Source organism: Anas acuta, chromosome 6, assembly GCF_963932015.1.
Source record: "Anas acuta chromosome 6, bAnaAcu1.1, whole genome shotgun sequence".
NCBI lineage: Eukaryota > Metazoa > Chordata > Aves > Anseriformes > Anatidae > Anas > Anas acuta.
In genome coordinates this window covers 19,024,361-19,038,305 of record NC_088984.1, presented here as the reverse complement: position 1 = coordinate 19,038,305, position 13,945 = coordinate 19,024,361, and the positions used below count along the sequence as shown (strand labels likewise).

Sequence of the window (13,945 nt, the reverse complement as noted above, 5' to 3'; positions counted from 1 at the left end):
CAACACACCAAGAAAACATCATGCTTGGCAATGAGAAGCAGCACAGCGGAAAGAAAGCACTGGGAATAATTTTAACCAAATTGCTCAAGCCATGTCAAATAAGGGAAAATAAAACTTTGTCACTGAGCACAAAAATCTCTTTTCAGACAGATGAACTTCTCAAGAGAGATCCTATAAAAATACCAATGTTGACATTAGAAACAAACAAACAATCAAAAATCAGCCTTTCCTATGCATTAATTCTTAAGCCTTAGTTAAGGGCAATTTTTAAAACAGTGACAGAATCTGCTCTATTCCGCATCATTGTGAATTGATAATAATTCTGGTGAAGTTAATGAGCAATTGAAGCTGGAGAATGGGCTTTTGTTCAGTGTTCAGAGACAAAGTCAAGGAATCACATGCAGTGACAAGTCACTCAAACTCTCCTATATTTAGAACTTGTTATATGCATTTATATTCAGTATGTCTGTGTAAGGGAGTATATAGGGAGCAAAACACTATTTTAATCTCTACTAACTAGTGGTACTTTTTATGGACCTCCTTATGCAAGCCAGATCAGAATTTGTCTTAAAATATGGCTAGAAAGGTAGCTGCATCCCCTGATGAAAGATGTAGTGCTTAAAACTCATTATACAATGTAACCAGAGGGCAATCAGTGTGGAAAAAAAATAAGGCCTTTATGTCTGAAAAATGGACGGATAGAAAGTATCTGACAGTTAAGTGTCGTCCTGTCACTGAATAAACAAAGATGACACCAACAACAGTTCTCTTTTACAGCTGCAACAATAGGGGAAATACTGAAGGTCAGCCATCAGTCACATCAATATTCATGTTCCGCACAGAACACAGAGCAACATAATATCAAGTGTGAGTGAAAAACGTGTGTTTATAAACAAATCAACTTCTGTAAGCTACTAGCACGGGCATTAACAACTTCCTTATGGTACCATGGAGCAATGCTAAAGGCGGCCTTTCCATACATTACATATGAGACAGTAATATGTTGTTATTTTTTATTATTTTTTTTTTACCATTCACTGTTATGGATTAAAATTTAATAGAATTTGAGTACAAAATGGAAGATACAGGAGAACCATTTCAAATATTTATCAAATGAGTGACCATTCATGATATTTTAGCCTTGACTGTTTATGATATTTTAGCCTACTAATGCACTGTTCTCACTGAATACTTCAACACACAAAACAGAAATAAAATGTTTTGCAACAAGTTAAAGTTCTAAACAAATGCTGATTGAATGTATATGGAATATACATTCTCTAGTCATCTATCACTAGAAGTAGGTTAAAGCAAGGCTAACTATTCTGAATTTAAGTCTGTTTAAAAGTCAAATAACCTAATACTGAGATGCATGTAATTTAGGCATTAAAATATATCCTAATGAATGTGATTTTCCATTCTAGTGTCTGTATACAACAAGAGAACAAAACATTTTCTTCCATAACACCAAGCAATTTTAGCTATATTCATGGTATTTCTTCCACCTCAGCTGATATTTACAGACTTAATCTTGTACAAACAGTAAGAAAAACAGTAGTTTTGAAAATAATTGACTGTTTGTTCTACAGACAATGCATAATTATAAAAATAGATTTTCCCTCATCTTATTAGGAATTTTAGTCATACCCAAGATCAGAAACAGAATCATGTAGCATATTTCATCAGTAATATACCAGATACTGGCAAGAAATCTAGATGATGATCAACACATGAACTGCTGAAAGTCTTTAAATTACCTTTATTTAGCACTAAGTATGATTTCTTTTTAATTAACATTTTTATCAGACCACTCCTAAAAAAAAAAGGATAGAATTAAGGTGTAGTGTGGCTTAGCCACACTACATTCTGAAGACAAAGTAGGAATTTTCTTTAAAATCACTATCCATAAGGGAGATACCATAATGAACCTCTCCATGCAAACACCAGTTCGGTGCGATCACGCACTGACACCTAGTGCATACTCACAGTTAAGAAATGCTGCTGCTGCTTTTCTAATTGCCCATGCAGGACAAATGGTGCCAATATATTCCTGCTGACAAGGTGTTCCACAGATGGACTATGGTTTCCTTTTTCCACTTAGAAACATATTAGGGTGTGTAGTATTTCATACACGAGCATGAAAGCACACATAGTATAAAAAACATTTATGTCCCCACGCATAAGAGATTACCTCACTTTGTTTTCCACCCACAATGATAGACCAGTGAGTAGCACCCAGCACCCCAACGAAGCCAAACAGACAACGAAGTTCCCAGGGCCAGACCAGGGCTTTGCGCACCTCCTCCTCTACTCAGGGAGGCCAAGGGCTCACATACAGCAAAACTGCTCTGTTTCCATTATGGAGCAGATGGTGATAGAGATGAGCTGAAAAGCCCTTAAACGTGAACAGCACATGCTGAGGAACAGCGGAGGCTGCAACCGCAGGATTTATAGCCCAGAACAACCCAGGGTCAGTGACCGCAGCGTTGTATTGTTGCCTCCTCTACTGCAGCTCAACAGCAAGGCAGATGCCAGCCACCTGACCCACTCATCCAGCTTTCCACACAACCACCAGCCCCACAGCCTCTCCACATACAGCCGAAGAGATCTGAGATTGCAACTCACAACTCTTTCTATTTTTTAGCTGCATTTAAGGGATTCTTCCTCCCAGATTTTACATGTTTCTCAAGCATAACGCCTGAGCCACCAATTACCTTCTCTTGAATTTTTAGGGAGCACTGGACAAATGGTTCAGCGAAAAACTCTGCCGCCTAGTATTACGCTATCAGAATAAACCGCCAAGCTCACAAAAATGAGTTTATTTCCAGAGGTGGTACGCAATACACTACCAGATGCTGCCAGTAACCATAAAGCTTTGCATACCCATGTTCAAATTTTGAATATTCATATCCTGATTTTCTTGAATCCTCAAATGTAAGGATACCCAAAAGCCACGTAAAGCATTCTGAATGACACTGCTGCAGGCTATAACCTACCACTCAACCTCAGTGCCAGACTGATTCAAGAATTGTTCAAGAGAAGAGCGACGCAGAGATCCAAACTACACGCGCCTACCTTGTTTAATCTATCCACTAGGGGGTCAATAAAGAGAAAAAAAAAAATCAATCATTTCAGAAATTTTAGGGCAGTTTAGGCTTCATTTGAGAAACCTGATGCTGCCTCACTGTAGTCATGGACGGTTCTGGGTGTGATTCCTGGTTTCTCTCTCACATGTATGCCACTTTTTGATGCAAGCTCAGACACACTCAGGTGACAGCACTAGTGAAAGGTCTTTCACAAAGGGGTGTCTCTCAGCTACCCCAAGAAAAGGAACACTGGAGAAACTGTGGTGCCACGCCACCTCCATCACCCACACACTGCAGCCAACAGGGCATCTTCAGACCTCAGGATCAGCATTTGGGAAGTGCCAAAGCTCTGATCATGACCTTGATCTTTGCCCTCAGCCTTCATAAACTATTTTGAGCAAAGCCATCAGTATATTCACCTGAAAAGGTGAGGGTTAGGCATACACATAAAACATACACAAGATTACCACCACTGTTCACAAATTTTAGTATGTGAACTACATATATTATTTTAGGATTCTTGTGTTAAAGCATCTAAGTCCATTTTAAAAGTAGCTGTTTTATCAATTCATCTTGGAAACAGTGTCCATCAAGCCAAAGTAGATACTAGTGGAAGCCAATGCAAATCCCGAGCAGCTTTAACTCTCAGTGTTTTATATGCATATATGATGTTTACAAATGTGGCTTTTTGCTTGTCAGGACTCCACCTGGAGCATATTTTCCAGGCTATAGTTACAACAAGCCATTACAAATTTTCTACCATCTCCTATACTATGACAAAAATGAAAATTGGTAACCACGTTCCTGTCAAAAAGGAATTCACATTTACATGTAATCATACAAACAAAACATAGATTATTAAAGGGGGGATGGGAGCAGGACACCAGGGAGCCTGATCAGCTCCTTTCATGGATCAAAATTGCTTCTGTAATAAAGAAAATGTGTACCCCCTCAAACCATACACAGTGTTCTGTTTTGCAGATCAAAAATCCTTGTTGCCATGGGAACTGCAAAAAAAGTCAGTCATGACATAGCAAGGCTGTAACAGAAACATGTCTGCTGGGAAATTACCGCTAGTTCTGGTTTTCTTATCAAAAATGCTCGTGTATTTTCAACCTGAAAATAAAATGCTTCCTCAGATCTTACTTCCATACTCTCCCCCACAATTATCTACCAAATTTCCACTAAAAATTGATGATATATATCTATCATTTATACAGAATAAGCTAAGCAAAGTACTGTTTACAAAGATGTACTATGTACAACATAAGAATAGCAGCTTGTACATTTCTTTCCCAGATATACTTGGTACAAAATGTGTACTCCTGATTTACATTACTCAGTCTATCTGTACACAGGAAAAAGAACAGATCTTTAAAAAAAAAAAAAAAAAAGCACTTGATGAGAAGCACACACAAGAAAAAGAGTATTGCATAAAATAGATTACATAAAGCAATATTTACAATGCAATTGTTTAAAGCAGCATTTCAAGGTTACTTATACATACAGTTTACTTTTGTACCTGTGTTCTCACCAGGTAACAAAAATTAACGTTTGATTGCTAGAATAGAAAACCATCCCTTTTGAGAATGCTGTTGTCACTTCAAAGCAAAGTGAAAAATCAGAGTCATGCAATTCCCACTTGAGCACAAACAGCTCCCAGAAGCGTGAATAAAACAACAACAACAACAAAAACGCTGATCAAAGCATCTATGTAATAACATGGAATTCACAATGCAATCAAACATGCGCTTTTCAGCACCCCATTATAATCTTACAGAAATGCTAGACTTATTTTTCTGTCAAGCACGTGTAATGACGTAAAACGTCTTGAGAACACTGCACAAAAAATATTACATATAAATACTGTTAAAATTATTTTACCTCTGTACTGGTTTGTAGCACAATGAAGTGGGGAAGAACCCTGGAGAAAACAGTTTTGCAGAACATTATCTGCAGAAATTGCTTTTGTATGTAGAAGTAGTCTCACTCTAAATATACATTATATTAAATACGTCTTTATTTTAACACAGCAATTACTTAAATATCAGATTATAGCAAAATACTCCAAAAATAAATCTTGGAAACTAAGTGCAAGTGTAATCTGCAGACTGGCTCACGGTTTTGGATAGTTCTGAAGAGCTATTAACTAGGAAATAAATTCTTTTTTATCTGTTCAAACCACACTTGCTTATCAGGCTGCACATTATACAGAATATAGGACTACCAAAACCACTTAGTTTGATTAACTCTTCATTTCATGCCACACGGAGTGCAGATTTGGGTAGCTATCTGGAAACACAGTCATGCCCCCTCTCCTTCTTGTCTTGGTCTACCTAGCCTGGCACAGAACCATGCAGGTCTCATGAAGTCCTCAGATAAGCCATCAAACTGCTGAGGGCGATCAGAGCAGTGGGAGTCATCTCCAACGGAGGCTGAGCTCATCCAGAAAAGGCAACAGGTGTTTGTTTTTTTTTCATGATAAAGCCATGCAATAAACAGGATGGTTGAAGGATGGGGCAATAACCCGCATCCTTACTACAGTTGGAAAATCTGCAAATATATTTAAACCGAGCTTAAGAAATCAAGTCATTTACAACAACAAAATGAAAAAGAGTTCAGTGTTTAATACTTGGTATTGCAATATTTATAATGCCGTGTATAATAAATATAATACCATGTGCAATGCAATGCAGAAAATTTATATTCACAATAGCATGGCATTATTCATTTGATAAATTGGTGAGGCAAGAACACCTGTGGACTAACAAACCAACTAATGTAATTAATCCAACTGATATAATACCACAAAGTATGCTACAGTAACAGTATACTACAGTAACAGTAAACAATTTTAAAAAAGGAAAGTAAAACAGGAAAATATTTAATATTCTAGATTTTATTTGTGTATATCAGTCCTTCACTTAAAGCTGTACCTATTTGATGAGTCACTATTTCAGTAATAAGGATGCTCGGCATTTGTCAGATTCATACAGACATTCAGCAGACATCTTCGCTGCCAGGGTCATCAACCCTCCCCCTTCATCAATTCATTGTTCCACTAAATTAGTCTCTACCAACCACCTGTAAGGATGCCCTTATTTACATTTCACTATTAATAAATAAATAAAGAAGCCACGGCAAGGTTCAGCCCCATTTACTCTCCTCTCCATCTTGCACAAACAGATCGATGGGTTACATCAGTGCGGTGGTTACAGGGTAACATCTGCCTGTGGCTGGGTGCTGCTACTCCTGCTACTGGATTGCCAGCGTCACAAGCACAAAACCAGGCTGTGTTCAGATCTGTTATCCTCTTTACAAGGCTTTTTGCTTTTAAATTACACCATTCTACAATAGTGGACATGTGTTATCACAATACAATTACAATATCCTGCAGCTGTTATTGCTTATTTCCCCCAGCTATTGCTATGCAATCACGAAGGCCGGAAATTATTTAATATTGTCATTAGAAGGACCTGTCAGAATCCAAAATCTAAACAGTTAGGCATAAGACAGCAATAAATTCACAATAACATAAAACTGCAAGCTGTAAACACTCATCGCTGAATCTCATAAATAAGGGCTCCTGTAGCATGCGATGACAGCCGGTATCTGACTGCTTTATGTTCCTGAAAGTGCCTGAGACCGAGCCCACTTCACTCAAATTGCAGACAGATTTCCCTAATGCCAACCCACTTCACAACACACACAGGTGAAAGCTGTGTTTCTCTCAGGGTAGATGGAGTAAATGGATCTGAAGAGCTACACTTAAGATCCCTAGGCACATTTTAAAATAAAGGATGTTTAGTTATGGAGATAAACAGAAACCATCTCTGAAGGTCTCTGTTTTTTAATCTATTTCTATCTTGCGCAAACAATAGCTGCAATTTTTAGTGACTTGTCTTCAACTAGTGAGGTACGCTGCCGAGCTAGCCTGAACCACGCTTCACAGGATAAACACCACAAAGGTAAAATACCGAAACAAATCATCAGCCAGGAGCAGGCGTCCAGGACGAGCAGACTCCTCCTTGCAGCCAGGCTTTAGAGCAGCGTTTCAGAGCCCTCAGCTCTTGGAGCTTGCTGCCCTCCCACAAGAGCAGCGCAGAAGCAGCCCGGGAGCCACCACCTGCGCTCACGTACCTTTCTTCACTCGCCCCAGCGCCTGCCAGAGTAACCACGCGGCAACGCTCCAGCTCCTCGCAGCGTTACGCCTCCCACACGCCTGATTCCAAGGTGCCAGTCTCCAGCCGCCGCACTGACGAGACAAAGGCGGCCAACTCGGACTTCGCAGCCGTGCGGGGCGGCGCTCGGCGCACCGCGGCACGGAGCGGTGCCAGAGCCGCCGGGCACGGCACAGCACGGCTCGGCTCGGCTCGGCTCGGCTCCTCCAGCCCGCTCCCCCCGCCGCGCCTCGCCCCACCTCACGCCGGTGCCAGTGCCGCTGCCGGCCGTTGGGCTCGCGCCGCTTCGCGCCTCCAGCACGCGCCGCCCTGGCAGGGCCGTTGGGCTCGAGACGCCGCTGCCAGAGCCGGGGCCGCCCCCGGACGTGTCGCACGCGCCTCCCCTCAGCCCAGCCCCGCCCGGTTCCCCCGCGCCTCCTCACCTGCCCCGGGCGGCCGCAGGAGGGTGCCGAGGCCCCGCTGCCCGCCCGCCTCAGCGCCGTGCCCGAGCCGGGAGGGCTGAGGAGCGGCGGCGGGGCAGAGGGACCAGCCTCTGGGCAAGGGGGAGCTGGAGCAACAGCACGCCTGCCTGCTCCGAGCGCGCTGCTGGTGCTGGCGCTAGGCTCCTGGTGCGTGTAAGTCACTGCAGGAAGCACGGATCGGTTCTTGAATGGTATCCTCTATACAGACGTGTGTGTATCTGCTTATTTTTCACGGCTCTCCTGCCACAACACCAACGAACCGGTCGTAACGTTGGTGCTTCGGTGATGGGATTTCAGACTTTCACATTCCTTCCTTTCTTAGACCCTATCCTGAGCACTGAGGTTTTCCTGGCAGAGGGGAAAATCTAATTGCAACACCGCGGCCTAATAGCTCGCTACAGTAGCTGTGTGGAATTAAAAATCTCAACAAACCATTAGTGATTGAAAGCTGTAAGAGTCGAGATGAAAGAAGCCGTCCTCCTGCTCCATTCGGGGCAAAGCCCATCCAGAAGTTTTTGCCCTGATCTCGGGTCCACACTCAGGGGTAAGACACGTCACGTACGTGATCAGGCATGTGCGGTTGTCCTGATGTGCCACAGAGATGTACACAAGTTCAGGCTAGGATCACAAGACAAAGGCTCCTTCTTGTGCCCAGAGGAGCAACAAGGTTGAGATTTTGCCTAGTTTTTAATTTGTTCAAGATGGTACTTGAAATTTACAACAGAGAATTTTTATTTATTTATTTATTTTAAATAGCACTCAACTGTGACTGCAACCTAAAAATTTGGCTCCCCTACTTTGTGTTGCACATGCTATTTTTTTTAAGTCCATGTCTTACAGGATCACAGACAACTGCAAGAGTGTAAATGAACCCTTGCTCATTTTAATACAGTGAGAGGATAGCCATATCTTGTAATTAAATATATATACATACATACATATATAAGTATGTATGTATGTATATATACACACATTTTACAGAAAAGTGCTTTGTTTCTGTATAGGAAGCACAGGAAACTTTCCTGGGAGAGAAGAAATACTTTGATACATACATCCAGACATCTCATAAGGTTGAGATACAATTAGGAACTTTGCACGACCAGACTGACACAACAAATACTCGTATTCCTTCCCCCAAAATGCAATTTTTTTCTCAGTTCCACTGCCACCACACTTGCAATGTGTGTTCTACACCTGTCTTCTGCATTCTCATACCAGCACTTCCACAGGTACATGCACAACACTTAGTGCATATGCCAGCTCCTTTGCAGTGAAAAGCACTGTGTATAAATTCACCACATAAAATTAATATTATTGTATTTTGAAATTGTAATTGCATTCAGCACGCTAAGATTATTTTTTAAGGTATGAATTTGATGCTTTAATAAAAGTTCCAGCAAAGTTTCTGCATGTTTCCACACCCTAATGCCTTAACGTAAAATAATGTATTATAAATATTTTACAAATTATGTAGATAACAAAATTTTCCTTGCAACACACACAAAGCAATTTCTAAAGTAAAATATCATTGAAATTATACATACTGTTCTGTAGCCTTGGTAGCCAGTTTCTTTAACATCTGATTTTCTAGTTGTCTCAGAATACCTGATATGAAAAAGGGTTTTAGGTATCGTGTACATAAATGTTATTCTACTCTAGAATAGTTTTTAATAGGATTAATAACCTGATGAGAGTAAATGGAAATCATAGTAAAGATCTTCCTCAAAGCGTACAGCTTAAATATTTGACCTTTCACAATTTTATTATTGAGTTTTAGTCACTATTCCCTGCTTCTAACATTTTATATATTCACATTTTATTGTTATAGCACTTCTTGGAGCCAATAGTTTTTAGTGATGAAAACAAAGACAGAACAATTGAATACAATAAAAAATGAAGTCTTTATTCTTTTGGCTCAACTGTAATGTGGTTTACTGGTCTTTATGGTAATAGCATTTTCCTGCATGCAGTTCACCGACACACAAGTCAATATTTTTTGTAAAAGGAGGAGTCAACATCAAATTTTTGCTTGTGTAAGAAACACAAAATGTCCTGATGTGATTAATTATACAAGTTTGTTATTTAATCCCTGTGGAAAAAAAAAAAAAAAAAAAAAAAAAGGAAAAAAAAACATCGTGGATCCCATATTATATTTAGAACAGTTCTAGTGCAGCATGAATCAACAAGAATAAGAATAGTCTATGTAAACAAACACTGGTAAAGATTTTATGAATAAAAAGACTACCTTGAAACTTCTGATGCAGGCAGTGCTAGAATTTTAAACAAATCTTCCCCACCACATTTCAATTACAAGTTATATCTATTTGGAAGCAAGTGCATTTTGGACTCAGTTTGAAATGTATTTCACATTAAAATGTGTGCAAAAATACAGTACTAATAAAAAAGCAGAAACCTAAAGCTACCCCATTCTCTCCTTTGTTTCTTATTTTGTGAAGTTCTTGAATTAAAAAGTGCTATGGATAGAAAGTAATAAAAGTGACAGTGACATCAACCTGAAGATAATTCTCATTTCTTATTTTATGTACAAAACGCTGAAAAATAAAATAAAATGATATTTTTACAATATTTATATTTTCTTAGAAAATTCTATCCATGTATTTTCAACAGATTGAGCAGTTTGCAACAAATCCTGTACAGTCTGACTATACACCGTACAGTATTCACTTAAAATTTTAGAATGCAAAGCAAGAAGCTCTTCAATAGCTGCAAACTATTGCTTGATGTCATGAAAGAATGATGACTGATTGAACAATTTGTTTCACTTAACCACTGAGATATGGCTTCCCATATTAGACTTTTAACAGTGGAAGGAGTAAAAATTACAGCAGCAAAGGCAAGATAAACATGCATCAGTGATAGCTTCCAAACTATCTATAATGGTACAGAATACTTTATATTAGCTGTTAAAAGCTTGCAAACTACACTTATTGTGGTACATATTTGATGCAATAAATATTGTGCACAGGTCATTATTTGTTTGCTCAAACATGCACCACAGGATAAAATAACTATTTACATAGACGGTACTTTTTTAATCAACACATATGATGTCAACCTTGCTGAGAGCAGAAGATGGCTAAACAATACTGCAGGGTGAAGCAGAACAACTTCATAATTCTTAAGTTTTGTGTTTGTTTGTTTTTGGTAAATTAAATTTCCCAAGTTCAGGTAAGCTATTTTCCACAGAAGAATACTTAAAAATGGACTTCATGTCCCTCACTCAATTTTTTTATGCAGAGTTCATTCAACTACAGTTAAATGACTTATGAAAAAATAAAACATCTGTTCTATTATTGTAGACTCTATGGGACTTTACAGGCACATTAAAATTTATCTGGATGAGATACTAGATGGATACTGTTATTAAGCACCTCAAAATATAGAGCCACCCTGAAACATGGAAGTAGTCAGACTCTGCTGCTTTGTGCGACGTCATGTTTTTCCATGCATGAACTACAAGTGCAGCATGCCTTCATGCAAATCACTTCTGTCTGTACATTATAGAGAATCCGAGAGTAGAACACCTGGTTCTCATAACCCCTTCCCCAACATAAAACCCATTTACAAAAATAGTCACATATAATAGTAAACAACCTGTGAATTAAAAAATGATAAGTTCACCAACACTGATTTTTGTAAAAATATGGCAAATGTGGCTGTTGAAATGCAAACAGTGGATACAATTTTTATACTGAGTGTTTCATGTTAAACACAGAGATTCATAGGTTCGCACCTTTTTTTTTTTTAACCGATCCCTACAGTCTGATTGGCCATTTTATCTTCTCTTCAGCAGTGTCAGCTGGTAATAAAAACAACAACCTCCTGTCAAGATGTTACCCTGTTTTACAGAGTTGCAGTTTGATGACGAGGGGTCACTGTCTTGTTATAGGCACTGACCTTTTATATATATATATATATAATTATATATATATTTATATATGTAAAAACTGACAGTTTGGCATGTACCTCCTACAGGAGTCCTGTTGACACAAATACATACTTTCTCAGGCTGTAAACAGTTTATCACAGAATTCTGTGTTACTTTTTACTTTCCCTGCTGTCTTTACCTTTATCTTCTTTTTCTGATTTGTCTTTTTCATATTTATCCTTGTCTGGCTTTGTTACACTGTCATAGGATGGTGGGGAGGTTGTGGATGGGGTCATATCTGTTTTCTCTGGAGTGGAGTTCTCATTTAGTTTATCCATAATCATATCTTCTTTTGTGGGCAGATCATCCTCATCTTTACCTTTATCCTGATTAAATATACATGAAACTTTTTTGACTTTTTGCCTTAAAAGGTGACGCCTAAAAGCACGTTGAATAACGACAGCAGATACCTCCTCCTGTTTCCGCTTTAATGTGGTTGTGATTGGTTCATAGGAGACTTTAGAAGGATTGGCTGCCATAAAACGGTCTTCCATCTGGATTCTGAGGGCATCCATCTCCCCACTTTCCCCCAGGACACGCTTTGTGAAAGCAAACAAGATGTCAAGGCAGTGAATTCTGTCACCGCTTACCATGGGCAGATCCATTGCAATAAGCTGGACTTTGTTTGGTTTTGCTATGAGAAGAGGAGGATCTAATGAAGCTGCAAAATCTGATAGTTTACTGAACTCTATGAATTGTGTTGCATCTGGATCAAACTTCTCCCAGACTTCATAGAACATCTCAAAGTCATCCTCACTCAGAGGCTCAGCACTTTCCTCAGTAGCAACACTGAAGTTCTCCAGAATCACAGCAATGTACATGTTCACCACTACCAGAAAGGATATGATGATGTAGCTGACAAAGAAGAAAATCCCAACGGAAGGGTTGCCGCAGTCTCCTTTAACAGAGCTCCCCGGATGATCTTTGTGAGGGTCACAGTCCGGCTCCCCACTGTTCAGAATTGGGGCTAACAAACCGTCCCAGCCAGCAGATGTGGTGATTTGAAATAGGCAGATCATGCTGTTGCCAAATGTTTCAAAGTTGAACATGTCATCAATCCCAACTTCCCTCTTAACATAGGCAAAGTTGGACATGCCAAATATCGCATAGATAAACATGACCAGGAACAGCAGCAGGCCAATGTTGAACAAAGCAGGAAGAGACATCATCAAAGCAAAGAGCAGAGTGCGGATTCCCTTAGCGCCTTTAATGAGACGCAGGATTCGACCTATTCTGGCAAGTCGGATGACTCGGAACAAAGTGGGGGACACAAAATATTTCTCAATCATCTCAGCTAAGAACATACCTGTTGAAAAACAAGTTAAATTAGTAAATAATATTATTACATTTAAAAGCTGCTGCTAAAGATTTATCCTACAAACATTGTAGAATGTTAAGAATAGGAAAATTGCAGAGTCTTCAGAAATTCAGCTTCTAGCCACTCAGTTGGTTTTGCAAAACCTTTAGCATCTATTATGCTAGTGAAATCCATAGATCCCAACAGAATGTCTGAAGTAATTTGCAGAATAAGGAAAAACTGTGTCAATTACATTTCTAAGCATTAACTGTATAAATGCATACGCAAACAGACACAAAATGGCAATCTTTTTTAGTACAAACTGGTAACTGCTTCATGTAGAGTTGCAAATAGTGAGATCAGAACAGCTTTCTGTTTAACAAAAATAATGCCAGTTAATATGAAAGATCATAGTTATAGCAGTATTCAAATGATGCAATCAAGTTATGGTATTCAAATAAAGTAAGTTCAAAGAGAACTGTAACTTCTTAGTCACATATGAAATAACGTGATCACAAGTCTAGCATTAATGACACAGCAATTCAAAACATAAATAAGCTGATAATATAACGGCTTCCTAGAACCCATTGAAGAGCATTATATCATGGGCCTCAGAGAAGCAGAAAAATACTAAATATATCCTGTTTCCATACAAAATGACAAAACAATAAATTAAAGTTCTGACAACTAAAATGGAACAACTTTTGCTGAAGTTCTTTCAGGTTTTCTGCTCTAGATAAAAGGTTAGTAGAACCATGTATTTATTACATTGTCTGCTTCAGTTCTGCTTCTTCTTTGCTCACATTAGCTCTGGTGTAAAACCTCTCAGGATCAAACAAACTCCGAAAAAGCTTAGGATTTTACATTGCTGTCTGAGTTGCTTGCACGCTAGCCTACCCAGAGTCCCACACAGATTTTACTTTTGGATTGAAGGACTCTGTTTTCTCCTGCAACTGCCACTGTCATTTTGT

General features: G+C 39.2%; 2 protein-coding genes across 10 annotated transcripts in view; both read right to left on the bottom strand.

The window, feature by feature from the left end:
* The window catches only part of CSRNP3 (cysteine and serine rich nuclear protein 3), a 103,885-nt gene extending 96,051 nt beyond the window's left edge, over positions 1-7,834 (bottom strand). The window contains exons 1-2 of one of the 4 annotated variants that reach the window (XM_068685632.1): positions 7,507-7,665; positions 7,227-7,341 (exon numbers count right to left, since the gene is read on the bottom strand). Coding sequence is in view for 2 of the 4 variants with exons in the window: in XM_068685631.1 (XP_068541732.1) it covers positions 7,064-7,076 (13 nt within the window). In the remaining 2 variants the exon portion in view is untranslated. Of the gene's footprint in view, positions 1-7,063; positions 7,198-7,226; positions 7,342-7,506; positions 7,666-7,689 lie in introns of those variants that run through there. The other 3 variants (XM_068685634.1, XM_068685631.1, XM_068685635.1) reach the window with 3 other exon arrangements.
* Positions 7,835-9,081: 1,247 nt separating this feature from the next.
* Positions 9,082-13,945, bottom strand: part of LOC137858222 (sodium channel protein type 2 subunit alpha) — a 77,222-nt gene continuing 72,358 nt past the window's right edge. For all 6 annotated transcript variants that reach the window (XM_068685625.1, XM_068685624.1, XM_068685627.1 and 3 more), the window contains one exon: positions 9,082-12,983. In XM_068685625.1, the coding sequence (XP_068541726.1) occupies positions 11,788-12,983 (1,196 nt within the window). In that variant the 3' untranslated portion in view covers positions 9,082-11,787. The remainder of the gene's footprint in view (positions 12,984-13,945) is intronic.